Below are 12,546 nucleotides of genomic sequence, written 5' to 3'. Positions count from 1 at the left end.
TCAAATTGAATGAGTTGTAGTGACATGGAAAAGATAAAGGAGATTATATGGTGCATATTACAATTGAAAAAACAAGTTAACCTCATTCTTGTCAAAATATGCTCATAAAAATCTTGAAATTTTCAGGTTTTATTTATATATTTTTTCTTAAATTTTATATATTTAAGGTGTACAACATAATCTGTTATACATAGTGAAATGATTTCTACAGTCAAGCATTATCTCCTCACATAGTTTCCCTTTTTTATGTGATGAGTGCACCTGAAATCTACTCTCTTAGCATATTTCCACTACTCATTACAATATTACTAACTATAACTGTCATGCCTATACATTGCCCCATAAAAATCTTGAAGAGTAGTCACTAAATTCCTAATAGTGATCAATCTCTGATGGGCAATATTAGAACTTTTACTAAGCACATGCACGTGATTAAATTGTTGTACATTGAGCTCTGGGTTTGGTTTTTTTTGTTATTTTGTTTTGTTTGAGCCTTTGAAGTTTTGCTTTTAATACCTGTGAAGAATCTCTCAGTTTCTTATATTTTTCATCTTTTTTTTAGCTACTGAAGTGGTGACTGTGTTTGTATTTCAAGAACCATCATTGCTCTCCTCACTCCAGGACAATGGATTGACAGATGTCATGCTGCATGCACTGCTGATCAAAGACGTGAGACCTTTCTGCTGATCTGTAAAGAATGCTCCATGCATACCCCTTTCCATAAAATGTAGACATATACACACACACACTTGAAAAGCAGTCTTATGGCATGAAAATCCTATCTTTTGTTTTTTATATGTAGTATTGAAACTGTTGGAGGGTGGGGGGAAGGGATAGTTAGGGAGTGTGGGATTGACATGTACACACTGCTGTATTTAAAATGGATAACCAATAAGGCCCTACTGTATAACACAGGGAACTCTGCTCAATATTCTGTAACAACCTAAATGGGAAAAGAATTTGAAAAAGAATAGATACATGTATATGTATAACTGAAGCACTTTGCTGTACACCTGCAAACTATCACAACATTGTTAATCAACTATACTCCAATGTAAAATTAAAAGTATTTTAAAAAAGAAAGAAACCATTGGCACCTGGTCATCAAGATCCCTTTGATCTCTCTGTGTAGTACACCTGGCCAAAGTTTCCTAACTCTGTACCTGGACTCTTTCAGATGTCTTCAAGCTCACTTTATTTTCTCTCTAGGTTCCTGCTACCCGTGAAGTCCTTGGCTCTCTCCCAAATGTATTCAGTGCACTCTGCTTGAATGCCCGAGGTCTTCAGTCATTTGTACAGTGTCAGCCTTTTGAACGTCTCTTCAAAGTTCTTCTGTCTCCAGATTACCTCCCAGCCATGCGGAGGAGGAGGAGTTCTGATCCTCTAGGTAAGTAAGGATTTGCCTTAAAATAAATAATTGGTTGGCTGTTGTGCCGAGAGTTAGGTGATTATCAGGCCACCAATTGGCAAGGAAACTCTTCCTTGACCTCACTTCATGTCTCTGGCTAGGTGTGCTAATCTTAATGGGAATTATCACCATATAGTCTATTGCAGGGAGAAAAGAATACTTCATCCTTAGCCTCTGCTTATAATATTTCCATGCTTCTCAACAGTTCACTGTTAAATGTACTGTTACAGTGCTGGTGAGAAATAGGTATTAGAAAACCAGCAGTAGATTTTCAGGTCCACCGTCTAGTCTTCAGCAACAGGAGATCCTGGTAATCTTCTGTTCTAATATCCAAGTCCCTAAGATAGTCACAAATTAATAGATTTCCTTCTCAGTGTATTTGAGACCAGATCATTGAGGCGTAGCAAGAAGGAAGGGTTCCAGAAAGAATCCAGTTTTCAAAAATGTGCTTTGTGCTTTGTCACCACTGTAGCATTTTAGCCACTGCCATTCTTTACCGGGGCAGTCAGGGTTAATGGTTTATGGTTCTTTCGTTTCTCGTTCTCTCTTCACGCTACAATACTAGTTCAGACCTTGACAGTAGAGATTACTAGGGTAGAATTTAACATACATGATTACCTTAAAGTGTGTTTACTAGACTGATAAATTTCTTTCCTCCTCCCCAGTGATTTGGTTGCAGAGGTTGGTGTGAATTCGTTTGAGAAAGCATGGCATTAGAAAATCACAACAACCAGCTCAGTTTCTTCTTTCCTCCTTATATTGGCACCAAAAAAAAAAAAAAAATAGCCCAAGCTCTATTTTCTTCAGTCTTTCTAACAGTTCCATTTTTGGCTTTAAGGGGATACTGCCTCCAACCTCGGGAGTGCTGTTGATGAGCTCATGAGACATCAGCCAACCCTCAAAACAGATGCAACGACTGCGATCATCAAGGTGGGAAGTGATACGGCTGTGACCATGGGCATGAGAGAGCAGTGAAGTGGGAGTTTTTAGGAAAAGGCATGACCTACTGGAGGTCATTTGGATTCTTAGACTGTGCCTATAAGAGGATTATGTCTGCCTCATTTTCTCCAAGTCCTTGGGTTGGTCCTTTACCCCACCCCCAAAAAAAGTCACTTAAGTATTGCTTTCTTATACAGGATACTAAGAAGTTGCCAAGGCTTAGCTTCTGTTTGTAAAAGCATATTACACTTTCTAATCTTTGTTGCTTGGTTTTTGTTTGGGGTTTTTTTTTCCCACATTTACTGGCCCTGCCAGTTGCCCCTTAGGATTGTTGAAACTGGTAAATGAGTTACTGGTGGTTGGTGAATTAGAACATGGAGTCACATCAGTCAGTCAGTCACTTAACAGCCATGTGACACTGAAGAAGTTATTTAACTTCATAGGACTTCAGTTTCCTTGTTTGTAAAATGAAATTAATGACTATACTCCAGGAATAGTGTATATAACATGTATATAAAGTGTTTTGGCACTTCTGTATATAGTACATAGAAAGTGCTCCAAAAATGTTAGTCATCTCCCCATTCCTTAATTACTAATAAGTAATCTTGTTTCCTTTGCCTTTCAGTTACTTGAAGAAATCTGTAACCTTGGAAGAGACCCTAAATACATCTGTCAGAAGCCATCAATCCAGAAGGCAGATGGCACTGCCACTGCTCCTCCCCCAAGATCTAATCATGCTGCAGAAGAGGCCTCTAGTGAGGATGAGGAGGAAGAGGAAGTACAGGCCATGCAGAGCTTTAATTCTACCCAGCAGAATGAAACTGAGCCTAATCAGCAGTAAGTGTTCACAAGACAAGTTCTCTAGCCTTGTGATCTTGAGCATGTTGTTTTCATCTGTAAAAATGAGGGAGTTGGATTAGATCCAGCTATAAGGTTCTTCCGGCCCTAAATGTCTGTAATTTATCTTTCTTTGACCCTTGTGTGTCATTTGTGCTTTGGTGTTTAATTGTTTTGGTTGCTTTAGCAAGCTTTCTTTTTTAAACGCTGTTCATGAAATTGAATCAGAATTCAGTATATCAAATTAAAAGGCCTTCTTCAGAGGATTTCCCTTTGTTGATTTGGTATTCCATGTCATCGACTGCTTGATTGTTTTCTATAAGTGAGCATACATTAAACATGTTGCACTTTCGAAGCCTATCTCCTAAGAAGTTCTTAAGAGTTACAGGGATTTGTTGTTGGTCGGTCTCTGTTTTTGTTTATTTCATCTGTTCATTCCAGATACATCAGAAGGCTTTGGAATGTACTATATGATTGTAACTAGGCACAGTAGATTTTCCTTGTATTTATTTGAGGTTTGTTCTACATGAAAATTGATTACCTGGATGGTGAGATGGGGATGGGGGTGAGCTTAAAGACTGCTGGTAGACCTGGTTCTTCGAGCTTACAGTGTTCGCATGCAAGGGATGAAAAGCAACTGCTGTAGCTGTAACTCTTAATCACCTTCATGCTCGAAATGGGCATGATCCCTCTGGACAGCCATGCAGTCTTTAATAAGTGCTCTTTTGGTGTATATATAGAAGTAGTTCTGAGAAAAGCATGAGCATTTTAGGTGTGGATATGAATGGGTTTGAGCTCATCTCAAAGGGTGGCTTGGGACTTAAGAGAAGATTATGGTGGAGTAGACAGCAGGAGCGAAGGTCTAGAATCCAAAACAGGTATGCCCTCTTGGAACTCTAGAAAGTAATGAGCCTGTTGGTATGAATTTTTTGGAGGGGAGAGGCATTGTGTTTTAAGTATGTTGCTTTCTTGGGCAGATATATTTTCATTGTCTGAGAAGGCAACCCTGCCTTCTTCTAGCACCATCTTCTGTTTTGATTAAAATGTTCTCTTTCTGAGAGGAGGTGTTGTAGAGTGCTGGTAGTAACATAGTGAGTTAAATTTGTATAAAACTGTCAAGCTGTTCACTTAAGTTTGTGCACCTTTTGCTTGTATGTTGTGTGTCAATAAAAAGTTTACACACACACAAAAAAAATGTTCTCTTTCTGGAAAAGGAGGATACCCTAAAAGGAAGCAGGACTTTATTTGCAAAGGAGTCGGAATCTTAGTGCTTCGTTGCCACATCCTTGATTGTCAGCCATCCTGCTGGCATAGGATTCCCGTTCCTGGCTACAAACTAGGGATGGATTTCTTGAATGTTAGTAGTGGTGGTGGTTTTGAGTCAAGCTGTGTACATTCGTCTGGATATAACTTTTCGACCTGGATTTCTTTTTTTTTTTTTAATCAGTCATCAGTTTTATACACATCACTGTATACATGTCAATCCCAATCGCCCAATTCAGCACACCACCATCCCCACCCCACCGCAGTTTTCCCCCGTTGGTGTCCATACGTTTGGTCTCTACATCTGTGTCTCAACTTCTGCCCTGCACACCAGTTCATCTGTACCATTTTTCTAGGTTTCACATACATGCGTTAATATACGATATTTGTTTTTCTCTTTCTGACTTACTTCACTCTGTATGACAGTCTCTAGATCCATCCACGTCTCAACAAATGACTCAATTTTGTTCCTTTTTATGGCTGAATAATATTCCATTGTATATATGTACCACAACTTCTTTATCCATTCACGACCTGGATTTCTTAATACCTTTTGTCTAACATGCCCAGATTTTAAGCTGCCTTGCTAAATTGACATTTTCTCAAGCCCTCATATGTCTTCACTCTGCATGCTTTTCTTGGAATATCATGAGTCACTGTATATTCTATTCATATTTATCCCCCATCCTCAAATTATCTTATCTCCTTCTTTTCCATCTACCAAATTCCTACAAGTCCAGCTCAAGTGTCTTACTCTTAAAAGAACTTTTTTTAACCTCCAAATAGGAAGTTGATCTTTTGTGTTCTTCCAACAGTTTTGTTAAAATTATTTATATATTCTAATGGTTTCCCCCACTAATCTACATAGTTCTCCAAGACAGGAACAATGTCTCATTCAACAGTGTATCCCGATCACTTTGTATATAGTAGGTAATCAGTCAATAACTGTTTATTTAGTGAGTTGATAAAATGAATCAAGAGTATTAGATTAAGGAGTCCCCGAGTCTTAAATGCCAAGAGAGCTGGGCCTAATGAAACATGAACAAGAATGAAGAAATAGTTAAAATCTAGACCCACAACATTAATACTCTATCATAGTATTAGTCATATGTAGCTTCTAAGCTGCAAAGGACTCTAATAGTTGCTGTTCCATGGTATTGATGTTCTTCTGTATCTTGCATGGTCTGGGTGTTCATCAACACCTCATTCGCATAACATATCTAAGAATCTCACAAATATTGACACATGTACTTTTCTACTCCTGCCACCTTCACAAGCTTCAATTGGGTCATTACGTGGATTATTAGAGCTGGAAGGGAACACAAAAGACTATCTAAACTCAACCTACGTTTTGAAAGCCACTATCTATTAAAGGTAAAATTCTTTTATCTCCTTATCCCAGGTAGTTGTTATGGTGGGAGTTGCTATGTACTTTCTGCCAATATGGGAAAGTGGCTTCGAAAAATTTGCAGTGTGTGCCACCCCTCTCCCCAAAAGTCTTGTTTGTATCCTTCCCCCACCCAACGCAAAATTCTTCAATGGGACTCCCGAACAAATTCTGGTTTCCCGTGCCCACATCTGTTTTCCAATGCCTTAAATACACGCATGAGTAAATTTTTTCCATTAATTTTAATTGAGGTATATAATTCCTATGCAGTAAATGGTACAGATTTTAAATTTCCTATTTCCCTACCCTAAAATGGGGCAGCTACCTATCTTATTTCTGTCATTCATAGAATAAGTTTGCCTGTTCTGGAACATCGTATAAATAGAATAAATGGAGTCTTATATGTATATCATATCTAATGTATATACTTTCTTGTTTCTGGCTTTTGTTGCATAGCGTATTTTTGAGATTCATCCATGTTGTGTCTATCAGTATGTTGTTTTTGTTGCTGAATAGTATTCCATTGTATGAATATACTACAGCATTTATCCACTCACCTGTTGATGAAGTTTTGAGTTTTCTTTTTTTTTTTCTTTTTTCCAGACTAAGACAGTGTTCTTTTCCCTTGGTTTTGTCCCCAAAATCAGCAGCTAGCATTGAATAAAATGGTTGATTGTATTTGATCTTGAGACACATGGTTTTGTGCTACAAATCTGCAATAAGGAAACTTAGGCATTACAGTCTACCCCAAATACATGGAGTTCTGTTCTACATTCAAAGGCATTCACCACAAGTAGTTCTAAATACTTGTCTTTTGGCCTCTTTCTTCTGCCTTCTGAATTGTTTGAGCTCAGCAAAACTGATATTGCTGGGGGTGAATATACTTGCCAGTAAGTAACCAAGGTTTTCAGTTGGGGCACCATGGTTTATTTTTGTGATTGATTCCATTTATTTTGCCTAACTTAACCACCTACCCTGAACAACTTGAAAGAAATGGGTTATATATATCCATGTGGTCTTTGTAACTTGAATAACAACTGTCTGGGCCTTAAAGGCATCACATGCAGAGAAACAGTTGTTCCCTGAATCGTGGCCCACTGGGAGGGCTCTTTTGCCAAAGGCAGCTGTGTCTCCTCAGGAGTGGGAAGAAAGACCTGATTTTCCTACCCCCACCCCCGCCCCCCCCCACCGAAAAACCCCAAAACATGAGATCTGTTGTCCTGTACCCGTGTACTATGACACTCAATTGGAATCCTTCTCCTCTACATCTGATTTAGGGCTCCAACATCATAAATACACATGTAAAAGTGACTAGAGTTAAAACTAAGTTTGGGAATGTGTGTCTGTTTTGGAGAAGGCGGAGAGGCAGCAGTTTTTAATTTGACAGTTAAGATAAATTTGTTTCATTCTTCATGGAAATGCAGTCTTCCATTGTTTCAAAGATGCTATGGGTCAAAGTTTCATATCAGGTTAGGATTAGAATGACTTTTCTTAAAACCAGTGGTAGGGGGATTTCTACTGAAGAAAGTTGATCATTTTTACTATTCCTATATGATGCCCTGAGCCTGGAAGCCAAAAAGATGAGGGTGGGGAGAAAAGTGGTTACTGAACAAGTTCATTACTGGAGTTTAAGAACCACTGTTGGTTTGTTTTCTCTCTTGTTCTCTCCAACTTCCATCTAGCAAATGAAGAAAGTACATTTCATGATGGTGCTTTGGGTCTTTACCATTATATTTGGCTTCTGCAAAGGAGCAGGTATCTCCCTGGGCTTAGAGCCACACCTGTACTTCTTAGCTGTAGAGGTGGATCTCTGAGTTCTTCCCAGGGAGGTGCAGTCAAGCTGGGGCGGATAATTGGTGTAAGTAGCAGGAAATGTGGCAGTGATTCTGCAGAGGAAGTTTACAGTCAGGGAAGGGTTTGCAATCTTCCCATGGAATCATTTCACTCCTGGCTTATATATAGGTCCTCCCTTTGTACAAAGTTCTTCCCCAGATTCTTCATTGAGCATGTTCACAACATCCTACCCAAGCCCCCTAGCTCCAGATATTTTAGCTCTAAAGCAGTTCGTCATGCCTCTCCACTCTCTTTGCCTATTGCCTAGTCTCCATTTTGCTGCCACATATCCCCATGCCTGGCAAATCTTTGTTCACATTTTATCTTGCTCAGAGACGAAATTATTTCTTGCCAATTTTTCTGCCTTCTCCCCCTACCTCTCCCTTCTTCTATCTCTGCCCTTTTCTCCCAAATTTCTCCCAAGGGCCTATATCTAAACTGTTCCTTATTCAACTCAAGTTTTGTCCTTTTCTAGGGTTTATGTTTTAGGTAGATTTTTTTTAAAATTTTATTTATTTATTTATGGCTGTGTTGGGTCTTCGTTTCTGTGCGAGGGCTTTCTCTAATTGCGGCAAGTGGGGGCCACTCTTCATCGCGGTGCGCGGGCCTCTCACTATCGTGACCTCTCTTGTTGCGGAGCACAGGCTCCAGACGCGCAGGCTCAGTAATTGTGGCTCACGGGCCTATTTGCTCCGCGGCATGTGGGATCTTCCCAGACCAGGGCTCGAACCCGTGTCTCCTGCGTTGGCAGGCAGATTCTCAACCACTGCGCCACCAGGGAAGCCCGTTTTAGGTAGATTTTGTTTCATTTCAATATACTTTGTGGAGTTTTTCCCTCTGTTTATTTCTTACAAAAGCCAAGGTGTAGCCATTGGTCTAAAGGCTGCATTTTCTGCAGCTATGGCATTATTGCAGCCTTCTTATCTTCAATGCATCATTGAAGCACCTGAAGCAAAAGGACCTGATCACAATTTTTGGGTAGTTCAGGAAAAGGTTGTTAGAGAAGGAGGCCTTGGGTGTTGCCTTCATCTTTGACCAACTTTGACTATTCTGAATGGTTTACCAATCTAAGCATGGATTCTTGACCAAAATTAAATTCCATTTCCTGCTCTCTATAACATTAAATCTGATGCAAGAACACGGTAAGATGTTTATGTATTTGTTTCTTTGCCTAGCTCCTTTCTTCAAGCAAATATTTAAATAGTCTCTTAATTGAACTTGCTTATTTTTAATATTTTCATATTGATGAATTCCTCCTACAGTAGTTTGCCTAAGATAGAATAATTTCTTTTGCGATATGTACAAGTGCTGAGTTTGTGAAAGCTTGGTTTTTCCTTTTGTGCTCTCAACCTACTCAGGCTAGGAAAGCTACCTTCAGAATTGATTTCAGCTCTTTTCTTTTTCCTTCTTTTTTTTTTTTCTGTGCTATATACTAAAGGCTATAAGTCTAACTGAGAGAAAGGACTAGAATTTCACGGTTTCCTTTTCTTCGCTTTGTTCTTTTGCACTGGTATTGTGAATTTCTGTGAAACTCACTCTTTTCTCCCTTAACAGGGTTGTTGGTACAGAGGAACGTATTCCTATTCCCCTCATGGATTACATCCTTAATGTGGTAAGATTAATGGTAGGGCAATCTGAGTAAAGGTGTGTGCTCTTCTGGAAAATGTGTGGGGTTACCAAATAGTCTGATGACTTGTGTTTATTTTCACTGGGGCCCTTAAAGTGCAGAGAGCAGCGGGGAAAGATGTGTAAACCTTGTTCTGTGTGATTTGCCAAAAATTAGCTAACAGTCCCTTTTTGAATATTCCCAGTTTTCTGTTGATTCCCCTTTGGAATCCAAACAGGAGGAGAATGGGCTTTGTTAGGCCAGTCCAGTATTATGTTCCTTGAGTGTGTCCCAACATATTTTTTTCCCGTTACTTGCCATTTTTTTCCCATTAACTTCTCTTTTACCAATAATAATACTAATAAAAATGTGGTGTTTTCTTTTAACTTCTGTGTGTCTCACAGGAAAAAAGGAAGAGTTTGAATTTTCCCAGAGTTATTTACCTATAAGGGGAAGCCCATTTAGCATTTGTTCTAGCCCAGTAAGCACTTCCAGACTTCCAAAGATGGTTTCTCTTCTGCCTGTGTGTTTGTTTCCCGTATTTTACTTTCTTACCCTTACAAAATGCTCTGTTTAGTCTGAATCACTCTTCCAGAGTTCTAGGTTTCATTTGCATTATGAGCATATTTGAAGAAAAGTATCCATGATGTTTGCTTCCAGGGGAGAGGCAACACATTATCTGCAAGAAGCACTAAATGAGCAAATTAAGAGATTAGACCTGATTCTGCCACTAATTCATGGTGTGGCCCTGAGCAAGTCATTTAACCTCTCTGTGCTTCTCAGATTATGTGACTTTAGGTGTGGCTGAAAAGATATATTGGGAAGAAGTTGTAATTCCTTATTTTCTGGATGTTTAGGGGTCATTTCATATACCTATTACTGCTTACCTGAGGTTTTGATATTCTAGAAAATACTGGTTTCATGACTATAAGGTTACCCCTGTCCTAATTCCAAGCTGGCATTTTAGTTCCAAGTGTCAGGCTCTGACTTTTTTTTTTAATTTTTATTACCTAGATGAAATTTGTGGAATCTATTCTGAGCAACAATACAACCGATGACCACTGCCAGGAATTTGTGAATCAGAAAGGACTCTTGCCTTTGGTTACCATTTTGGGTCTTCCCAATCTGCCCATTGACTTTCCCACATCTGCAGCCTGTCAGGCTGTTGCAGGTGTCTGCAAATCCATATTGGTAAGAAGCATCTGGCTGAATATTTTCATTTCTTTTAGAAATCAATTTTGCAATACTTCTATATACGTGTTTTTACTGTGGTCTCCCCTTCAACTAAAACATAATGAAGAAATTTGAGGTTATGTACTATAAGTGGATTTTGTGACTAATAAATAGTGTGCCACGTTATTTCTCATTGAAAAGTCAAAGTGTTTGTTCTTTGTTCCTGAATTTGGTATATAGTTCTAACATATGAGTTTTTTGGAAGGGAAAATAAATCTCCAAGAAAGCTTTGGAAGTGGGTTTTAACACAGTCTGGTTTGTTTAGCCATGTATTTTTTTATCCCTTTCTCAGGCTTGATAGTTGTGTATTTTAAGCATGATTGACCTGTAGTTCATTGCTCAAATTTTGCCCAAAAATGAAGTTGCTTTATTTTAAATAGTGGTAAAAGAGATATAACATGATATTTACCGCTTTAACCGTTTTTAAGTGTATAGTTTAATAGTGTTTGGTACATCACATTGTTGTGAAACCCATCTCCAGAACTCTCTTCCTCTTGTAAAACTGAAATTTGCACCCATTAAACAACAACTTTCAATTCCCCTCTCCTTACCAGCCCCTGGTAACCACCATTCTACTTTCTGTCTCTGAATTTTGACTGTTCGAGGTATGTCATGTAAGTTGAATTCATGAAGTACTTGTCTTTCTATGACTGGCTTAATTTGCTTAGCATAATTTTCTCAAGATTCATCCATGTTGTAGCATATGTTAGAATTTTCTTCCTTTTTAAAGGCTGAATAATAGTCCAGTGTATGTTTAAAGTGCATTTTGTTTATCCATTCATTCATTGATAGACATTTTGGTTGCTTCCACTTCTTACGAATAGTGCTGCTACAAACATGGGTATGTTCTCCAGACCCTGCTTTTGTGTATGGTGAAAACACTTAAGATCTACTCTCTTAGCAAATTTCTAGTATATAATACAGTATTATTAACTGTAGTCACCACGCTATACATTAGATCCCTAGAACTTATTCATCTTATAACTGAAAGTTTATACCCTTTGACCAACATCTCCGCAACTTCCCCCAGCCCCTGGCAACCACCGTTCTACTCTCTGGTTCTGAGTTTGACTTTAAAGTGAGATCATACTCAAGGCTCTGCTTTCAGTTATTTTGGTTATCTACCCAGAAGTAGAATTTGCTAGATCATTTGGTAGTTCTGTTTTTAATTTTTTGAGGAACTGCCATACTGTATTATTCACAACATCTCTACCGTTTCACATTCCAACCAGCAAAGCACAAGGGTTGATTTCTCTGCGTCCTCACCAATACTTGTTAATTTCTAGTTTTTTCATACTAGCCAACCTAATGGATGTGAAATGAGATCTCGTGGTTTTCGTTTGCATTTCTCTGTTGATTAGCGATGTTGAGCATCTTTTCATGTGCCTGTTGGTCATCTGTATGTCTTCTTTAGAAAAATGTCTGTTCAGGGCCTTTGCCCATTTTTTTTTTTCCAAAACAGTACATTTTATTTGACAACAGACTCCGCAGTTTGTCTCAGTTGTGACACATAGATGGCTTTAGATTGCTTTTTTGGTGGTCACCCATGCTGAACAAGATTTTTCAATCTTCAAAACAACCAAGGCTCAGAGATTCTGCGTTTCACTTCAGTTCACAAATCCAAGTGTGTCCTCCATTCACTGGAGCATTTTGGCATAGATTCCCTTTGAGGTAGAAGGGTAGAGATGAAGCCGTTCCTCCAAGTTCAAAGAAGTAAGGCATTGCAGGCTGGTGCTTCTCAGAAGGCTGGCACATCTGTGTGTTTCTTGCCTAATGCTTCTCATTGGCCTGGAGCATCTCTTCACATTTTCTCTAGATAGCCTGGCACTTTTTTTTCCCCTCAATTGCCTGATGCTTTCCTTCTCTCATCAGCCTAGAGCTTCTGAGGAAAAGGGAGAGCCCATTTTTTAATAGGGTTGTCTGTTTTTGTTGTTGAGTTGTAAGAATCCTTAATATATTTTGGATATTAATCCCTTATCAGATAAATGATTTGCAGATTATTTTCTCCCATTCCATGAGTTGCTTTTCACTCTTGGTAGT

At 38.8% G+C, this 12,546-nt stretch overlaps 1 protein-coding gene across 15 annotated transcripts in view; it reads left to right on the top strand.

Annotated features, from left to right (window-relative positions):
* Window positions 1-12,546, top strand: part of HUWE1 (HECT, UBA and WWE domain containing E3 ubiquitin protein ligase 1) — a 141,776-nt gene that overhangs the window by 64,890 nt on the left and 64,340 nt on the right. For 14 of the 15 annotated variants that reach the window (XM_082445050.1, XM_082445059.1, XM_082445060.1 and 11 more), the window contains 6 exons: window positions 563-669; window positions 1,210-1,387; window positions 2,247-2,338; window positions 2,973-3,184; window positions 9,222-9,279; window positions 10,288-10,464. In XM_082445050.1, the coding sequence (XP_082301176.1) occupies window positions 563-669; window positions 1,210-1,387; window positions 2,247-2,338; window positions 2,973-3,184; window positions 9,222-9,279; window positions 10,288-10,464 (824 nt within the window). Of the gene's footprint in view, window positions 1-562; window positions 670-1,209; window positions 1,388-2,246; window positions 2,339-2,972; window positions 3,185-9,221; window positions 9,280-10,287; window positions 10,465-12,546 lie in introns of those variants that run through there. The other variant, XM_082445054.1, reaches the window with a different exon arrangement.

This window comes from Balaenoptera physalus (assembly GCF_965194825.1).
Source record: "Balaenoptera physalus genome assembly, chromosome: X".
NCBI classification, from domain to species: domain Eukaryota; kingdom Metazoa; phylum Chordata; class Mammalia; order Artiodactyla; family Balaenopteridae; genus Balaenoptera; species Balaenoptera physalus.
This window is presented reverse-complemented; position numbering and strand designations above follow the sequence as displayed.